Here is an 18,972-nt window from a genome sequence, read left to right on the forward strand (position 1 = left end):
AACTTAAGATGATCTAAAGGGAAATTCTATCTCTGCATTTACCCATTCATGGTTAAAGAACACATAAAGCACGCAATGAGCGTGAGTAATGAACACACACAAACCTGGAGCAGTGGGCAGCCACTGCTGTGGCACCCTGGGAGCAGTTGGGGGTTAGGTGCCTTACTCAAGGGCCTCTCAGCTGTGGATGTGGACATAGGTGATGGTCAACCAATCCTCCCACCCACATTTTTCCACAGTAGACACAGAATATTGTAAACTACACCGAGTGTTAGTTTGTTTGAGGGACATTTATTGAGAGAAGAGACCATTACATCCATTGGCACAACACTACTCTACTGGGGTGCTTATTAATCAATAAAATGCATGAGATTGGAATTCAGAATTCAGCACTGTCTACACAGGCAGCTAATAGTCATAGTGAGGCAGTCTCTGACTCTCATAGGCATGCATTCTCTCACTCATGCAAAATTCAGGCCCCAGGCTCTCCAGGGTGCAGTCAGATGTATCCATGGAGCACAAACTACACTTACAGCTCAGGGCCACTGGGTAGCTCACGAAAGGGTCCACGCCATCAGCACAGTCAGGCAGACGTACCGTCTCATAACGGAAGTTGCCATATGTGCACACATGCTGGGACACCATGGAGAATGGGCTTTTGTACACAGGCTCCTGGAAAATACAATACAAATGGAAAACAAAAACAAAAAAAAAACATTTAAATTTAAAAGTCAAATAATAACTACTGCCAATGTCCAACTAGCATGACATTGACGCATGGAAATACAAAAGTGTGGGCATCCAAAACATGAAACAGCAGAGCTTACATAAAATCTTCACAGCCCTTTTGATTACCAGACAGTATTACAATAAAGCTTCTTCTAATCAAAACTAATATACTGTATGTCTGATGACAAGTCACAAATGGCACAGATGCCAGCCCTTGAGGGAAAAAGAAAGAGACTAGGAAAAAAAGGTAGTGTGTGTCTCTGCAAAGGATTGAATGTATGATGGCTACCTGCAGGGGCGTCACTAGACCTTATTCACTGGGGCACGTGCCTTAGTAAAAGTCTCCAGTGCCCCAGTAAAATTCTAGCGCGGCTCTAGCTGGAAACGGCATTCATGAGCGCATCTCCGTGCCTGCTTTAATCATGGCTCGAGTCTGTCACTTACCAGCCAATAATAAAAAAAAACAAGGAATAAAGAAAGGGGCCATAATAGCCAATCAGGAAATAGCACCTCTGTAGCTGGCTAAGATTGAACGCAACAACCAATGAAAATCGTTCACATGATTCTTCCGAGTGTTTCGTTGTACTGCACACACATACACTGTGGATTGTGGAATCACTTTGAGCATAGAGTAAATCGTCCCCTGTTTAATGTTACAACAAATTCACAAATTGTTTGACAGAAAAAATTACAAGTTGATCGCTGTTAGAGAGTGTTAGGGTAACATAACATAACTAGCATCTGTTTTTCAATGCTTAGCGTCATTGTAGCCTAAATTTAGCAACAGTTTACCAGCTTGTGCTCTCTCCCTCACACACACACTCACACCATGCGTAGGCTGCATGCACACATACGGACAATTAATAAGGATTTATACGTATACTGTAGAGACTCCTGTAAAAGTAGCCTATACTGTTTGTGAAGCTGTCCTACTGTAAAACTAAACACAGCCTTCTGACTATTCAGAGATGGACATCAGAAAATTCTTCCTGAACAGAGGGAGAGAGGAACAGTGAGGAGGATGAGGGAGGTATGATAATTTTGCCCACATTAACGGTAACATTAACATTTATGCTGTAATAGCCAGTGCTGTGATTTGATCAATGGTTTAATGGCAAACTTAAATAAGTTTGCTGCATTTGCAAATGTAGCCTATAATAATATACACAGAATCAGAATAGCCATCTGTGTAGATTATTATAGGCTACATTTGCAAATTATCACCAAAAGTCAGTATGAAGGCTTTAGTAGGCTATTTAAGCTACAAAGAACTGCAGTATTGCCAGGATGTATATAGGACCCTTGCCTGGGAGGGAAGTATATCTCACTTTTGACTAAAAATAAGCTTCCCTTGTGTTAGTAGGAAAGCCTATTAAATTAATGCATGTGAGTATAGGCCTACTTATGCCTATGTGTTTGGATGTTGCTGGATAGTGGCTGCTACAACAATTGAGGGAGAGAGTGCTGGAGGAGGAGGAGGAGAAGGTCGAAGAGAGGGAGAAGAGAGGGGAGAAAGAGCACAGGCTGGGCAGTCCAATACCAGGCAGGAGGAGGAGGAGGAGGAGAGACAGGCAAGAAACGGATGAGGACATGATGGGGGCTAGGCGTAAAACTATTCAGAGTATGGAGGAGGATGTCTGTGACCTAGGGGAGATATGTGATGGTCCAAATCAGGCTAGCCATTTATTCATATTGCGCGCACAGTTATTATTATTTTTTTTTAATGTATTGGGAGTTGGGGGCCTGTGCCCCAGCAAAGCTCTAGGTCTAGAATCGCCCCTGGCTACCTGGCAACAGGTTGGAGAGATAAACAGCAATCAAAGCTCTCCCTCACCATCGGTGAAAGTTGAATGTTAAGGTTAAAGTTGCCATGGCCTTCCCAGTCTCCAGACTTGAATATAATAGAAAACGTGCAGAATTGTGCATGGCACATAGCCTGAAAAACTGTTTTTTGGGACAAATATGTCAGGAAAAATGCAAATGTATCATATCAAAAACAGAGCGCTGGCGACCGTCGGCTTGGAGTGTCTCAGGCTTTACATGTATGTGTGCACACACACACAGACGTGTAGTCGCCAAGTAACAAAAACATTAAACAGAATGCACACACACACACACACACACACACACACAGCACAACAGACAAGCACACTCTTGTATACACCCAAACATACTTTGGTCAGGCAGTGTCCACTGCAGATGGTGGTCTGGAACACCAGGCACCTCGGGCAGCCCTCTTTCTCAACGGACACAGTCTCATTGACCAGTACACAGGGCTGCAGGTGGAAGCACTGTGATGGCACAGCCAGTGCCGACAGAAAGAGCAGAATAGTGCACTGTGGGGTACGGGCCATCCTGTGAAAGACAAGCACATTAGAATCAGCATCATCACTTTTATGAAGAAAATACACCAGCTTCTGGAGTATAATGATTGTACAATAAAACATTGTGAGATTTGGGACAGAGTTTTGATTATATTGTATTTTAAAATAATCAATTCTCCTATCATAAGCATCTCTACAATGTATTTTCTGTACCATTAATTACTTTCTGTTTAACTCTGTGAACGTGCAAACCTCTCCTTCACTCAAATGTATTTTACCTCCAGTCAGTCAGTCAGTCCAGTTGGTAGAGAGTTAAGTGTGTTTACTGACATGTTTGCAGCATGGTTTATATAGCACATCAGATTTCACATGCAGGTTGACAGTCTATGACTGCCAATGCTGTTACCTTCAGTTACACTCAAATTAATTCCATGTTAATCCCAAGGTGGATCATAACACTCTGACACAGTCACTTCCTACTGAATCCGGCGAGGGACAAACACATTGACCCCCAAGTGACTAAGGTACACAGAATTCAGCATGACCTTACAATGCCATTTTTTTTCTCTTATAATAACAGCTTAATCAGTGGTGATCTAATCTGGAATGAAAGTCACACAAGGGACAGTGAAGGAGCTGGCCAGGTTAGAGCCTCCACGGATCTGATGTAAAAAGTGAGAATAATTCTCAATTCTCATGTCACTAATCTCAAATGCTTGGTGGTATTGCCTAGTAGTTCATGGCTGTTCAGAACAAACTTTTCTGAATTACACATTTCTTACTGAGTAAAGGTGAAATACGAACAATTAAAAAACAATTATTACGGATCTAAAACTGTTATTGCTGTGCAGTGGGGCCAATCACTTCATTCAGCAGCAGCATACCCTGAAGCCAGGGGACAACCTGAGACCTCTGCACCTGGCTCAGTTGAAGAAGCCTGTGGACATGTTACAGCTGGAAATATAAAACCTTTGCTATTAGTTTGTGTCATTTTGTGCCCTTTGTGATTCGTCACCTGATGCCCAAGGTTGGAACCCATAGCAAAGAGCTGCTTTGACAAACTTGTTGCTAAGAAACTCAGAGGAATAAAGAACACCAGTCTGTTTGCATATGCTCTGCATCATTTGACCGTTTTGGAATGATTTGACTAATCTATGGTTTGACAACCATTTGAATGGTTTGACAACTAAATAATCTTACTATTTGATCATTTGATAAAACAATTTACATAATACCTTTTTCAGAATTACATTACTTTTTGAAGCCATATTGTGCAGTTCCACGACATCATTGATTTCCATCATAATTACAGTAGCTACTGTAACATCTTCAAGAGATCAGATCTATTGTTTTTCATTAAATCTAGTCTAAGTAGGTGGTTAAAACGATCATTGTTATCTTTTTATCTTGTGGCCATGTTTTTTTTATATGGACGTTTTCAAAAATCGTTATTTTGCAAACTTTAAACGCACATCATTATACCAAAGTCATGCATTTTACATATTTCCACGTCAGATGCCCCGCAAATTGACAGCATACCATGTCCAACAGCAGCTAAATTTGCTGATCTGATATGACTGCATCTTGGTTGTGATAAACACTTGCATCTACTAGCCTCCAGGTAGCGATGACTTCTGATGTCAAGTAACAACCATTTAGGATATGTTGTAGGATGTTTACAAAATTGATTTCTATCTATATATTGGACTTTTAGTCTAAGTCAACACAGGGTAACATATGTGAAAAATATACGCCTATGTTAACTGGTGATATCACAATTTAAAATGGGCATATGCAAACCTCGAAACAGTAATTAGATTCATCTTGCCTCACATACCAAAACCTAACCGATGTACTGTACAACCAACTGGCATGGCCCCACTTAACACTTTATTCCGTTTTGGGGGTTAACACATCAGTCATGCGGAAACGTTATCATTACAGACAGTGCATGAAAATACACTGTACTGTTCTTCCTATGCTTTTTCTCTACTGTTCTTCCTAGGCTTCTTCTTCTTCTTCTAACACAGTTAATGCAGTTTCAACCACTTAACGTAGATACTTCATTCAAACTGTGTTGCGTAGGTCTTACGTAGGACATGTGGGCTTTGATGTTTTAATGAATTTTTTTAATGAACTATTCATTAAAAACTATTCACATTTAGCATTGGGCTGATGACATCACAATAGGGCCATTAAGCAATTAGAATCCTGTGCCAGGTGGCCAGGCCAGAGCCACATAAAGGTAGAGTTGCGACAATGGGTGTTCAAAATTTATTAAGGTCACGTGGTTCATGTAAACTTCATAGCAACTTCCAGCATAGCAACCAACATGTACCATCATTAAAGGTGCTCTAAGCGATGCTGGGTAACGTCACTTCTGTTGACTTTCAAACAAAACAGAGAGTTAGCTCACGACTTCCTCCCCCTCCCTCCCGTGCTGCTCCCGTGTAATCTAAAATTCTCCTAAACGTGCATCTCGTCTGTGATTTGCTGGAACAGTTTATTATGTTTTTATGGGCTAGGTTTGCCCAGGTTCTTTTTGTTGCCATTTTTGGAGCCTGGGCTGTCCACAGAGAACGCGTTTTTTAACAGTGTATTCAGGACACAGACAGCTAGCGGTTGGTTAGGTGATGTTTGCAGTAAGTGACAAAATGTTTTAGCCTAAAAAACATGTGGCATCGCTAGAGCACCGTTAACCTAGCAACCAGCATAGCAACCACCATAACTACCCTAGCAACAGCCTAGCAACCATAACTACCCTAGCAACAGCCTAGCAACCACCTCAAGTACCCTAGCAACAGCCATAGCAACCATGTCAAATACCCTAGCAACAGCCTATTGCAACCACTTCCACAATGACAACCTAGCAACAAACATAGCAATCAACATGATTACCCTAGCAACCAGCATAGCAACCACCATAACTAATCTAGCAACAGCCTAGAAACCACCTCAAGTACCCTAGCAACAGCATAGCAACCTAGCTAAGTAACATGGTTAGCATTGTTAGTATAGCTTCTAGCAAACATCAGCTGAGGTTAGCTAAGTAACATGGTTAACATAGTTAGCATGGTTAATATTGTTAGCATAATTAACATTGTTAGCATAACTGCTAGATAACATTAGCTAAGTTAACTAAGTAACATGGTTAACATTGTTACCATAGTTAACATCAGTGTTGGGAATAACGCCGTTTAAAAGAACGGCGTTAGGTAACGACGTTATTTTTTCAGTAACGGGGTAATCTAATTAATTACTTTTCCCGTTGTTACAACGTCGTTAACGTTACTAGACGTTAAATGTGGTGCGTTACTATGCATTGATTGAATAAACTGTGTAATCCAAACGCACCGCTGGCTCACAGCTAGTGAGGAGATGGGTTAATAACGACGTAAGCGATTATGATTGGCTAAGGCAGAGTCATGTTTCATGATAGCCAATCAGAGCCAGTGTTTTTACACACTTGCCAGCACACACGCCACACACACACACGCACCAGCTAAAATAGAGATTCGACGAAACAGCAGTGGTCAGGAGCAATCCGATGAAAAGTTGGCATTTTCAAGGTGGAGATATGCACTACTTCAAATGCATTGTGGTCAAAGGCAAGAACGTGCATGTAATGTGTACATTATGTCCAGGAGCGAAGACTTTGTCGACATCCGTTGTAAGCAACTCTGAAGCATCTCATACACGCATCTAAAGCTAGTTACCTCCACCACAGATGATAGCTCGCCATCCACTAGCAAAGAAGGACTCGGAGCAAAGTCCTCCAAGCAGCAAAAGCTAGATCTTTCTGCCTCAACAACAAAAACCTATGACACAGGCTGAAGTCAACCGTAGGTCTGTCGATGTGCAATATCTTGAATTTTCCCTTGGGGATCAATAAAGTATCTATCTATCTATCTAATAAATATCGAAAGTTATGTAGCCTACAAACACCTGTCTATTCTACTCATTTCAACTGGCTGCTCAAAAAATCTAAATTCTTTGACATATAGCAAATTTTTTTTAACAGTAACACAAATAGTTACTTTCCCTGGTAACGAGTTACTATTATCATAGAGTAATTCAGTTACTAACTCAGTTACTTTTTGGAACAAGTAGTAAGTAACTATAACTAATTATTTTTATAAAGTAACGTTCCCAACACTGGTTAACATTGTTACCATAGTTAACATTATTAACATTGTAATTTGTTTGTTTAGTTTGTTTAGTGTTTCCAATTCTGCATATCGCATTTTTTGACTAATGCGACTTATACTCCGGAGCGACTTATAGTCCGGAAAATACGGTATAAGTATAAACATATAACCAAACTCCACTGTACAATAGAGACAGTAAGAGATAAGAAAAACTAACAAAACTAAATACTAAATATACTATATAAATTAAATGTAAAAAATCCAGTGTGCTTGAGAGTGATCAAGCATGAGACGCTTGTAGTGACAGGGCCTGTAGTTCTGTGTGCATGGTGAGGTGCTCAAGAGAGTGAGTGTCATGGTGAAGGTCCAAAAGTAGTCCAACAGTAGTCCTGTAGTTCTGTGTGTATGGTAAGGTGCTCAAGAGAGTGAGTGTCATAGTGAAGGTGCAAAAAGTAGTCCAACATTAGTCCAACAGTGCAACAGTGCAATAATAAGGTCTAGAGACCAGCATAAATAATATGGGCAAAAAGGAGAGTAAAGTATAATGTAGACAAGGTAATATAAAAAACTATAAAAAACTATGTCAGTGCAAGAACAGGTTGAGGTAATAGGGTTACAGCCATTCATTATTGTAGCAGAAGTCATTGATCATGTGTGCTAATATAGCATGAAAAACAGTGTAGCAGGAAAACAGTAGTAAAAACATTAGGCTGTGGACATTTATTAAACAGTAGTAAAACAGTAGTAAAGCAGCAGTGGGTAGTCAGTACTCAAGCATGGAGAGGGTGGAGAGGCAGACAGACTAAGCAGAGAAGTCTATTTCTCCTCAATTCCCTTTAGTGAAGCATTGAACAGTTCAATGGCCCTGGGGACAAATGACTTCCTCAGCCTTTCAGTTGTGCATGGCAGTATACGGAAATGAGTGCTGTGCACCAAATGCTATAGCAAGACATGGAAACGGAGGGCAATGGAGAAGGAGACAGAGCGGAGAGCGATCACATCTGCTATCACGCATATGCTTTACTGACCTCCGGCAAAAAATAAGTAGACCAACAGTACAATTTCATGAACTTCTTTTTGATAAGGACAGGCTCTGCCACCCGCTAAGGGCAATCCAAACTTTTCTCATCTATTGTTCACCGTTGGTGGAACGTGCTACTAGTTCCTAACAGAGCAGGGACGTCCCTCTCTACCTTCAAAAAACTTCTGAAGACCCAGCTCTTCAGAGAGTAGGCTACCTCCTCTCCTAGCACTACAAACAACCAGACATGCTAAATCTAGCAGCTACCACTTGACTATCCTCCTTCTAGAACTGTCAATTGATTCTGCAATGTTTCATGACCAATGACCATGTCCTCTCCCTCAGATTCGTGAAAGACTGCAAAAGAGCGGATTGCCTTCAGATGCGAAAGTGACTTGGAAGAAGCAGACAGATGGCAATGTTTTCCACGAAAAAAAAAGAAAAAGACCGTGCGGAAGAGGGATGATCTTTAAGATCCGATCCAGATGTTTCTGAAACAACATTAATAAGTAACAATAACTAATAAACCAGCACATTAGCCAATAGCATTTCCTAGTAACCTCTACGCTCTTTATTATACTGTTTGATATGTTAATAGCTGGTTAATATCTTAATAGCTGGTTAATAGCTTTTAAAAGCAACTCTGTCAAGGTATGTCCAGTGTGTTTTCTAGACTTGCACTACTTCAATATATTAATCTTAAAAAAAGAGTCATTGTTTAATTATTGCTCCTAGCTCAGATTTTTCATAATTCACCATGGACAAATGAAAACTTGTAAAATGTATACCTTTTTACTGCTTGGTTGGTATTCTGTTGAAAACCTATTGGTCTAAAAGTAGGATTCTGTAGTAGGTTTCGAGTGATCTTGAATGCCACGTTTCCAATGACTTGCATATTGTATTGCATTGTAAGCTCTACTATTACAAGAGATAGCCTGTCTCTGGCAAGTTATTATGATGCTTTAGATGGGTAATGCAGAGTGTTTTGACATTATAAAGAAACAAAAAGATTATCCACACTCTGTCTCGTATGCTCCCAGTTTAATGGTATTACGTGGCATTAAACTGGGAGCATACAAGACAGCGAGCAAAAATCTTTTCTTTTTTTCTGTGTGTTTGTGTTTGCTAGTATCCAACACCTGTCGAATTTTTATGTGTGTACATTCGTACACAACGGTTCATTTTTTGACATAATGTCATTTCATTACATTTCTTCACTGTTGCTATTTCTGTATTGACCAAATTAACAACTAGATGTCTCAAAAATAATTAGCCTATTTGATGAAAAGGAAAAAATAAGGATAGCAACTCTCCTTGACACAAAAGGGCTTAAAGCAAAGGCTACTGTTAAATCTTGGTGTCTGATCTTAATCTAAATTTCAACAACCACATGAAAACAGATCCCCCTGGCCTGCACTGGCTTCCAGTAAGTCACAGAATTGACAATAAAAGAGCACTGCTGGTTTATAGCAGGTCAAAGCAGCCCCAGGCCCGTCCTTATGTGCAGGGGCACACAGGGACAGGTTACTGCCTTGTCCTTGAATGCTTTCTTTAAAGGACACAGAGAGAATTATACATGCATTTGTTTAATCTCGACTTCATTACTGCAACGCCTTATTCCCCTAAATCATCAATCCAGCTCTCGTTTATAGACTGTTCAGAACTCAGCAGCCAGACTTCACCTCACATCACCCCAGTTCTGGTCAATCTTCACTGATTGCCAGTGAGTTTTAGGATTGATTTTAAAGTCCTCCTTATAACCAATAAAGCATTATATGATTTGGCACCTGACTGTTTAAAAGATTTATTAACCCCCTACTGTCTGGCTCGGCCCCTCAGATTCTCCAGCCTGGGACTTTTATTTGTTCCAGAAAGTAAACTGTCAACTAGGGGTGACCGATCGTCAGTGTTGGGAGGGTTACTTTCAAAACGTATTCCGTTACAGAATACAGAATGCATGCCCAAAAATGTAATCTGTAACGTATTCCGTTACGTTACTCAATCTGAGTAACGTATTCTGAATACTTAGATTACTTTCGCATTGAATTGCATTTTATAAGTGTAGGAATCCGGCCATCAAATCCTGCTTAGGCCTACTAAACAGGCCTATTCTGGTGTGTTCTTCTGTTCCAAATGGCTGAAGTGTTAGGCCCACATAGGAGAATGTAAAGGCAACTAAGCTACCTGATACAACTTTAAAATAGCAAGGTGACCACTAAAACTACAGCAGGCGACTAGGCTAATTAAAACAAACAAAATAAATAGGCTACTTTAAGGGCGTAGCCAGAAATTATAATTAAGGTGTGCCTGTGAGATTTTTCGGTGGCATCAACCCAGTAGGCTACAAGTGAGGGGCGCATATGACAGGTGGAACGCAAATGACTTGTAAATGTAAACACTATGGGCTAGGCTAATGTATATCAGTGCTCTCAAAATGAACGTGATCGCGTAATGACAATCAAAAACCGTAAATGTAGATCTAATTAGAAAAAAATAATAATCCATAAAGCTATTTAAAGTTAGAATAAAAAACTTAGAATGCAGTGCCTATTTTAGAGATTGGTTTTATTGTAGGTCTAAATCAACACGTGAACTAGGCTTTGCTTGCTTAGCAAACTGTGTAACCGATTGGCCGAAGTAGCCTGAGCTATTAATACTTGGGAAAATATCCTTTGAACAGACATCAGGAACCACGATCAGTGAGGAACAGGAGTTACCTCCACTTACTTTACTCCTAATTTGCTGTGCAAACAGTCATTTCAGGGTCTCCAATGACGCATCCATAATGCGCACTGGCTGCGTTTTGAGGCTAGTGCAAGACGGCGGGGCTTGGATTTAAACATGTAAACAATTTCATCATAGATTGCTTTCAGGAGCTTCTGGGAAATGGAGTTGCCTTAATTTATTTAGAGAGTGAACAAACTTATGAAACAGAGAAGTATCGTAATGTAATCCATTGATTTCAACAATGTAACTGTATTCTAAATACCAACTATTTAACTTGTAACTGTATCGGAATACAGTTACTCATAATTTGTATTCTGAATATGTAACGCCGGTACATGTATTCCGTTACTCCCCAACACTGCCGATCGTTTGCAGTTAGAGCACCCAAGCTTTGGAACAGCCTCCCTTATAACATCAAATATGCACCATCAGTGGCTGTTTTCAAATCTAGTCTTAAGACCCGCTTATATACAATTGCATTCCTTAAATAGTGAATGATTCCACTCATGTCTCTGCTACTGTAATTTATTATCATTACTATCATTTTTGTTTGTTTATTTTATCTTGGGTACTGTACTGTATGGTTTTTTCCTTTTGTTTCCTATATTGAGTTAAGTTTGTGTTTGATAGTTTGTCCTTTTATTTATTACTAAATGTATTACTATTTTATTATGACCGCCGCTAGCGAAGCTAGCGAAGCGGTCATATAGGGATTGTCAAAGTTTTTTTTTTTTTTTTTTTTTTTTTCGTCATCTACTTCCTGAAATTTTGGTCAACGATACCCGGGGCACCGAAACACCGGGGCACATGAAATTTGGTGGGTATGTAGCCCCACTAGACTTTTACGGAAAATTTTCGTTTGGTCCCCGGGGGCCACTCCCCCTCCGCGCTGGGCCCCCCGAAACCCAAAAAATGCAGTTTTTCCTAAATAACTACCTGAACCGTGGCACCGAGGATGAAGACATTTTTATGGTATGTTGGTCTCAAGGGCCCACATCAACCTAGCCCATAATCACTCATTTGTGATTTGCACCCCCCCGGTAAAAAATGAAAATGCAATATCATTCTGCTTTAATCGCCCTTCTCTTCAGTTGAGACGTTCAGAACTGCACCAAATTTTATGTGTATGATTAACCTGACATTCTCTGGGGGTATGCCAAGTTTCGTAGAATTTCATCCATGGGGGGGGTCTAAAAAATTAAGTTATGTGTACATTTAGTGACTGTACACTCATTGGCCTGTAGATGGTGGTGCACACATATACACACGCACACACACACACAGGCACGTATACCATCAGTATCGGCAATTAGAACGGCCGATACATAATTACAAATTCTGTAGGATTAAAGGAAACCCAAATATTCATCATAATAATAATTTGGCTGCATTTCCAGTATTGGCGTCACGTAGTCGTTTGTCCACTAGATGGCGCATCGTTGCAGTGAGACGTAATTTTGTTGGAAGTTAATCTAAAGTGGGTTGGAAAGACACTATGCTTCCTACAAGGACAAGACAGTAGGCTACAGTAGTTTACCGCAGAGAACGTCTAAGGGTAGGATGATTTCTGCATGACATGTAATTCCGAAATAAATCTGAGAATGTTTATCGGACATGCTTGTTTTTTACTGCAGGTAGGCTACGTTAATCCTATCAATAGCAGAATGTAGGTAAAATAATGTTACCATTAGCATGGTTGAGTGATGGATAAACCTATGCGTTTATAGGCTACCAAGCAAATTGATAACAGCACTAATTGTATCTTTCGACTGTCATCTCATTTGCTAATGACCATAGGCTACTAACAGGAGCTAAGTGAGTTAGCCACAATACGTTCGCTACGTGATGGTTTTTTTAATGGAAAATATATAGGCTACCTGAAAGATAACCTGTCTATGATGCATCCTAAACACCGGGCTGGGACATTTCTGACATTTTATTGGTCTCAAAAAGCATCTGAGTCAACGTTCATTCCCAAACACCCATATAGGCTACTTCAATCCTCTATTTTCAAAGGTGATTCAAGTAAGGAAGAGCATGGCTCAAAGTAAAGTAACTGAAACTACATAAATTCGTCAAAGTGAATAATTTGTGTCAACTCGCCGCAATGTAGATTTATTAACGCACCCGTGATGATCTACATCTCCATTTAAACCAGATGTTTTAGAGCGTACGTTGAGATGTATTCAGGGCAGGGCTGTACCTACACATATTTGTTGCACGTGCTACAAAAATCATTCTTTGCGATGAATGATTTAGTACCAACGTTACACCGGCCAGATACAGTTTTGCTTAAGGCTATACCGTGAGACTGAGGCGCTTTTTGTTTGTTCGAAGTGCGTGTTTAGGGTGTGAGAGGGGAGTCGATGTGCTTTGATTCCAGCTTGGTAGTTGTAGTCTATGCGATTAAAAAACACGTGTGTGTGAAGTATCCAAACAATGATAACGCTTTCATTATGGCTGCTTTAGCCACAGACCTTGAGCTACTGTACAGTGGGTTGGGTTCCATTTAGAAGTGTCCACTTCATTCGCCCTTTCGGTGATTCAGCTACTTGAAATGTATTACTACTGATATGCAAAACTATTAACTTTTCGCAAAGAGGTGGCAGCTTGATACTGTAAGGTGTAGGTTCCAAAGGAGATTTTATTTGGGTCGCCAGCATAGCCTAGTGACAATTTGTGTTGTGTAATAGGCCTAGCATAGGGCCTACCTTATATAGCTTATAGTTTATAGTTTGTTAACAGTCACGGTTTTGTCATAACTCCCTCTATGCATTTTTGCATTTACAATAGCTCTGAAACCGGGGGGGGGGCGAACACGTCGCAGGGGGGGGGGGGGGGGGGGGTGTCGCCAGTGCGTGGATATTTCAATCGCAAAATTAAACAATATTTCTATCGGGCGCCTACCATGGACTAGGCTGGGTGAAAATCAAAAGATTGCGTCAAAAGATTGAGCTTGGTCTGGCGAAAGCCAGACTAACCATGGACCTCATAGTTGCAAAATGCAAGGGAACATGAATCAGCATATTATTTGCACAAACAATAACGGACAGTAGCTCTTCAACTTTGCCCGTTAAAATGTGTATGAACAGTCTCGCAACGCATTTCATGAAGGCCCTTTTGGACATGTCAGTTATTTGCACCACTGGGTAAAACGGCATTTTGTTTTAGACTACTGGTATTTAATTTGTGCATTGACAATAAAGCTGAATATCATATGAACTAGATGACTAAACTTATGCATATGTAGAAGAAGAAACATTCACAAAAATCCGTTACATGACCTCTCTTCTTGATAGCTGTTGAAAACTGCATGGAACTGACAGGGATTGTTTTGTTTAATAATAAATAAATAAATACATTATGCTGCTACCTTCTGCTTTTCCCAAATACAATGTAGCCTACAGGTGTACCTTTCATCAGTCTAGTTGCAATGGATGGACTGTGATGAACTGCCCTACTTGTGATTGTTTAGAGATTTTAAAGGTTTTATAACAATGCTGCAAATTTTTTGGCCCAGAAACAAATCTATTCACCTTTGCAGCGCCAGTAGGCTACTTTGTGTGCGGAATGTGTGCACACACACATTCCAAACAAATATACACAAAAGTTTCAAGAGTGGGGGATGGAGTAGAAGATGGAGACAAATTCATTAATATGATTTATTTTCGCGGAATGGATGTACAGGACTGAGCGGCGGTCATATTTTGTACCGCTTAGGGTTAGAGAATGTTCCAGATCATATCTGGAATTGTGATGAGACTGGGCTCCAAGATCACTTCCTCTCCACCAGGGTGGTTGCCGAGGCTGGGTCAACTTGTTTTGAGATCACTGCTGAAGAAAAAGAAGAAACCTCAACCTGCCTTTCCAGCATCAACGCTGGTGGTGGGTATGGGCCAAACCTGATCATCTTCAAGAGCAAGAGGATGAAGGCAGGTTGGCTCTTTGGGGCTCCCAAGTATACTTTCCTCAGGATGTCGGATAACGGGTGGATAAACACGGAATTATTCACTGAATGAGGCAAGTTTTTTCTCCAAAGCCTGCCCAAGGACGATCCACGACCCCACTTGCTCCTTGTTGATGGCCACTCCTCCCATGTGTACAACACTGACTTTTTTAATTTGATGAAAGACAACAATGTATGTGTGTTTAGCCTTCCCGCTCACACTACACGCAACTCCAAGCCATCCTCCGTGTGATGACAATAACGGGGATGATGATGATGATTCCTACCATCAAGAAATTCTCAATCTTCCAGACCACACCCCTTGCCACCCTCTGCATGATGCTGTTTAGCCAGCAATCTCTCCGCAATCTCCACAGCACCTTCTTCAGTCCGCCATTGTTACCCCACCACCTCTGGCACAGGAAGTTGAAGTGGTGAGGTCTCCTTCAAAAATAATTCCGTGGAAAATCCATGCATTTCCACAGAATTATTTTTGGAATCTGATCCCTTATCATACCTGTTCATTCGTGCTCGTCGCTCGACTTATCGTGACTAAATTCAAGATGGCGGTGAACGGTAAACTTCCTAAAGGTACTGTCTGTTTAATCGTCTTATAAATAAACTACCAGTGTTTTTTCAAAGTTCTCAATATCTGGTTTTAAATGTGAAGGCCCTCGGAAGTCTACCAATGAAGTATGGAGCTACTTTGAGCCTCGTAAATGGTGTAAAACAGTGATTTATTTGCATGGCTAGGCCCGATGCCCAAGGCACCCCCATCGAAAAACTGTTAGTAGCATCGGCTAACTAGCGCCAGATTTCTGAGCGCAGGGGACAAGCCGAGATGAGCTATAAGACATACGTTCACACTCGGTATCATGTTTCAACACACTTTAGGTCAATATCACACCGGAATTCTCCTTTAAGCTTACAGAAGAATAAAAAATCTTTTGGGAATTGGTCTTAATGCCTTACTTTTCTTTGTAATGAATAATGTATCGTAAATAAATAAATGTTCTTCCTCAAAATATAGGAGGCATAAATCAAATTCCTATAGAGGCATGCAGATTTTTATTTTTTTATAGGCCAGTTATTTCATGGGTCCAGGATACTGTGCATCCTGATAAAGTTCCCTTGGCCTTTGGAATTAAAATAGCCCCACATCATCATACCCTTCATCATACCTATTGGCATCTGCTACTTTCCATAAGATCATCTCTCAAAGCAAATCAAACCAGCTATTAGGCTAACTGAAATAAAACCATGTAACCAACTAAGTAAGTATCCCTAAAAATTTTGCAACACTAAAGTAGCCATAAGAAGTTGAACCTCTGAACGTCTGAGTACCTGACATTCAAAAGGTTATTACATGGTCTGTCAGTGTCGATACAAACATTTTGATGGGGTCACCGGGCTGGGGCACAGACCCAGAGAGGGGTGGCACATGAATATAACATGTGAAAATTAAAATGCATTTTAAAGCCTAGATTCAGTATTAAATTATGCATTATTAATAAGCAAACTGTTTATTTTGTGTATAGGCCAAAGAAGAATTTAAAGGGACACCAGGCAAGCCTGATGCTTTTTCTCTACGAAACTCCCCCTCGCTCGGTCTGAAGCTCTTTTCCTTTTCTTTGCATCTTCCGTCAAGGGTTTTCGCTGCTTCTTCGCCGGCTCTGCCATTATACACACGTTTGCAACAATCGCTAGCGTTTCGTTAGCCTCCCTCTGTGCTGTGGATGCAGGATGGAAACTGAAACTGCTTCGGTCGCCGGGTACGATACACTGAACTTGCAAGCGGGATATTCTTCCTACAGGCAGTAGGGGCGGGCGAGAGAGTCTTCATTCGCCCTATAATGAGTCATTTAACCATATACCGACTTACGAAGATAAGTAATTAACACGAAAACGTTGCCTGGTGTCCCTTTAAAAAAGCATTTTTACATAATGAAGTTGTAGAACATCTAAAGCATAACTTAGGCAATGCAACAAGAATCAAAGTATTTTTAAGTAAAGCAGTGGTCAATTAGAATGACGTTTTTTATCACATAGGCTATGTGTAGGTTAGATGTGCACAACTTAATTTCAATGGGGAAAAAACGTTTTTGAGCTCATGCATGGGATTGTAGCCCATAATATAGCCTAAACAATCAAACAAACTAATAAATAACACCTAAGGGACCGTTCGTTATTTATAAAACGGGTCAGCGGAGGGATTTTGAGTGCTTCAATCAAAAGTTGCATGACCCTCCACTGCCTGCAAGACAATTTTCAACGACCCTCCAGCAGTCTTTTCAAAATAGACATGACCCTCACCGGCCAAATGTCGATATATTCCACCCACGCTATAGGGCGCTATGAAAGCACATCGACTCTAACAATTGTTTTAAAGCACCCTCTGCTTTTCTGATCTTACACATCACACTTCACCAAGATGGTGGCCATTTCAGATTTACTCACTAACATTGTTGTGGAAACACAATAAGCATGGAAACTAAATGCACACTTCCTGCAACTGCATTAGCCTACTTGAAATAATTTACTCCTCTAGTAAGTATTCACATGAAATAAAACAATAAAACATTGAGACCATTCAACAAAGCACACTAATGAACTTGTTGCTATGGACTCGTCTCTAGGCTTCCTCAGTCATTGTAAAGCAGCCGAAGCTGAACATTATCCAAAACTCAATTTCTCAGACGAGCGTCAATTTGCGACCTTGCTACACTCCTTCCTTCTCAAATGACTTGAAAAGGCCGTTTGCACAATTTCACAAATAATCACAGGGACCGAAAAATACCTAACATGCCAACTTTTTCCGGGTTTGGTTTAGGCCTATCATTTTAACTTTTCCCCGCTGTCTTGCCGTTTTAATATTTTCCCGTAGAATATCCCATATTACTGTAATACTCTCATAACATTAGTCCTGCATTCTGGCCTGTCTCTGTGTTGTCCTGTTGTTACCCCTTGCCCTTCCAGAGAAACAGATGTATTCAAATCATCGTTTTGCTTGCTTGAATGCGACCTCAGAGTGATGTTAACCTACAGTAGGCCTATTTAAGTTAACGACGTGGTTGTCGTGAGGGCACGATTCATTGGCGCTTGCCGTGTTCGGCCATAGGCTATGTCTACGTGCGCACCTGCCAGACTAAGAGCCAAAGAAATCCCCCTGTAGCCTATATTCACTCCAAGTTGGCCTACCATAACTTACCAACTCTAGCCTACACTGTAGACCATAAACTGGCTATTTATATGACCAATGTATTTGTATTCTGTATTCTGTATTCTGCTTTATGAAGCAGAATTACGCACTGCTACTTGGAACGTAACACAATTTTGTTGGCAGGAGAGAGAATGACAGCGATTAACAAATTGCACTTGTTGCTGATTACCAATAAATAGGGCCTACTATATATTTTTTTGCAAACAACAAAAACAGAAAGGATGGAGACAGCAAAGCTAGAGATGGGCAGGAACAAGGTCAATTGGTAGAAATGCTTGTCAAAACGTTATGGGCTGGATGTGTGGATGAATGAAGCACAAGTATGCTTTATAAGCATGCACACTGTTTAAAGTTAGGCTAGGCTACACGGTAAACTACAAGTAAACCAAAGTTAGCTTTTTTACACTCTTAAAACGAATGTGTTATCCCTGTCTGGACACAGACATGTGTTAAAAAATGATGCAAGTTGTGTTGTTTTCAACAAAAGTTGTGTTATTTTCAACACATATTGTGTAACAAATAAAAAAAGGAAACAACACAAACTGTGTTGTCCCTATCTAGACACAGAGATGTGTTGAAAACAATGCAAGTTGTGTTGTTTTCAACACATTCGTTTTAAGAGTGTAGGGCTGGATAAAGTTGACCAAATGGATATAGGCTGTTAGGCGTGAATAAAGTAGGCTACTTTGTTGCTCCAACCCTTCCAACGTTAATGGGGACGGATGTTGACATTTTCCGTATTTTGCGTGAGAAACCCGGGAAATCTCCCTTATTTTCATTGTTCAATGTTGACAGAGCTATGGAATGAAAGAGAACGTTATATGGCGACAGAAATCAACAATCAAACAAGCCACTTT

At 40.5% G+C, this 18,972-nt stretch overlaps 1 protein-coding gene across 4 annotated transcripts in view; it reads right to left on the reverse strand.

Moving 5' to 3' along the window:
* Positions 1-271: 271 nt before the first annotated feature.
* The window catches only part of lhb (luteinizing hormone subunit beta), a 35,079-nt gene continuing 16,378 nt past the window's right edge, over positions 272-18,972 (reverse strand). For all 4 annotated transcript variants that reach the window (XM_076286065.1, XM_076286068.1, XM_076286066.1 and 1 more), the window contains 2 exons: positions 2,904-3,084; positions 272-672 (listed from right to left, as the gene is read on the reverse strand). In XM_076286065.1, the coding sequence (XP_076142180.1) occupies positions 409-672; positions 2,904-3,084 (445 nt within the window). In that variant the 3' untranslated portion in view covers positions 272-408. The remainder of the gene's footprint in view (positions 673-2,903; positions 3,085-18,972) is intronic.

The sequence above is a fragment of the Alosa pseudoharengus genome, unplaced genomic scaffold, assembly GCF_046254945.1.
Source record: "Alosa pseudoharengus isolate Yale_2024_CS ecotype anadromous, Long Island Sound unplaced genomic scaffold, YU_APseudo_1.1 YU_APseudo_1.1_scf_15, whole genome shotgun sequence".
Lineage (NCBI taxonomy): Eukaryota > Metazoa > Chordata > Actinopteri > Clupeiformes > Clupeidae > Alosa > Alosa pseudoharengus.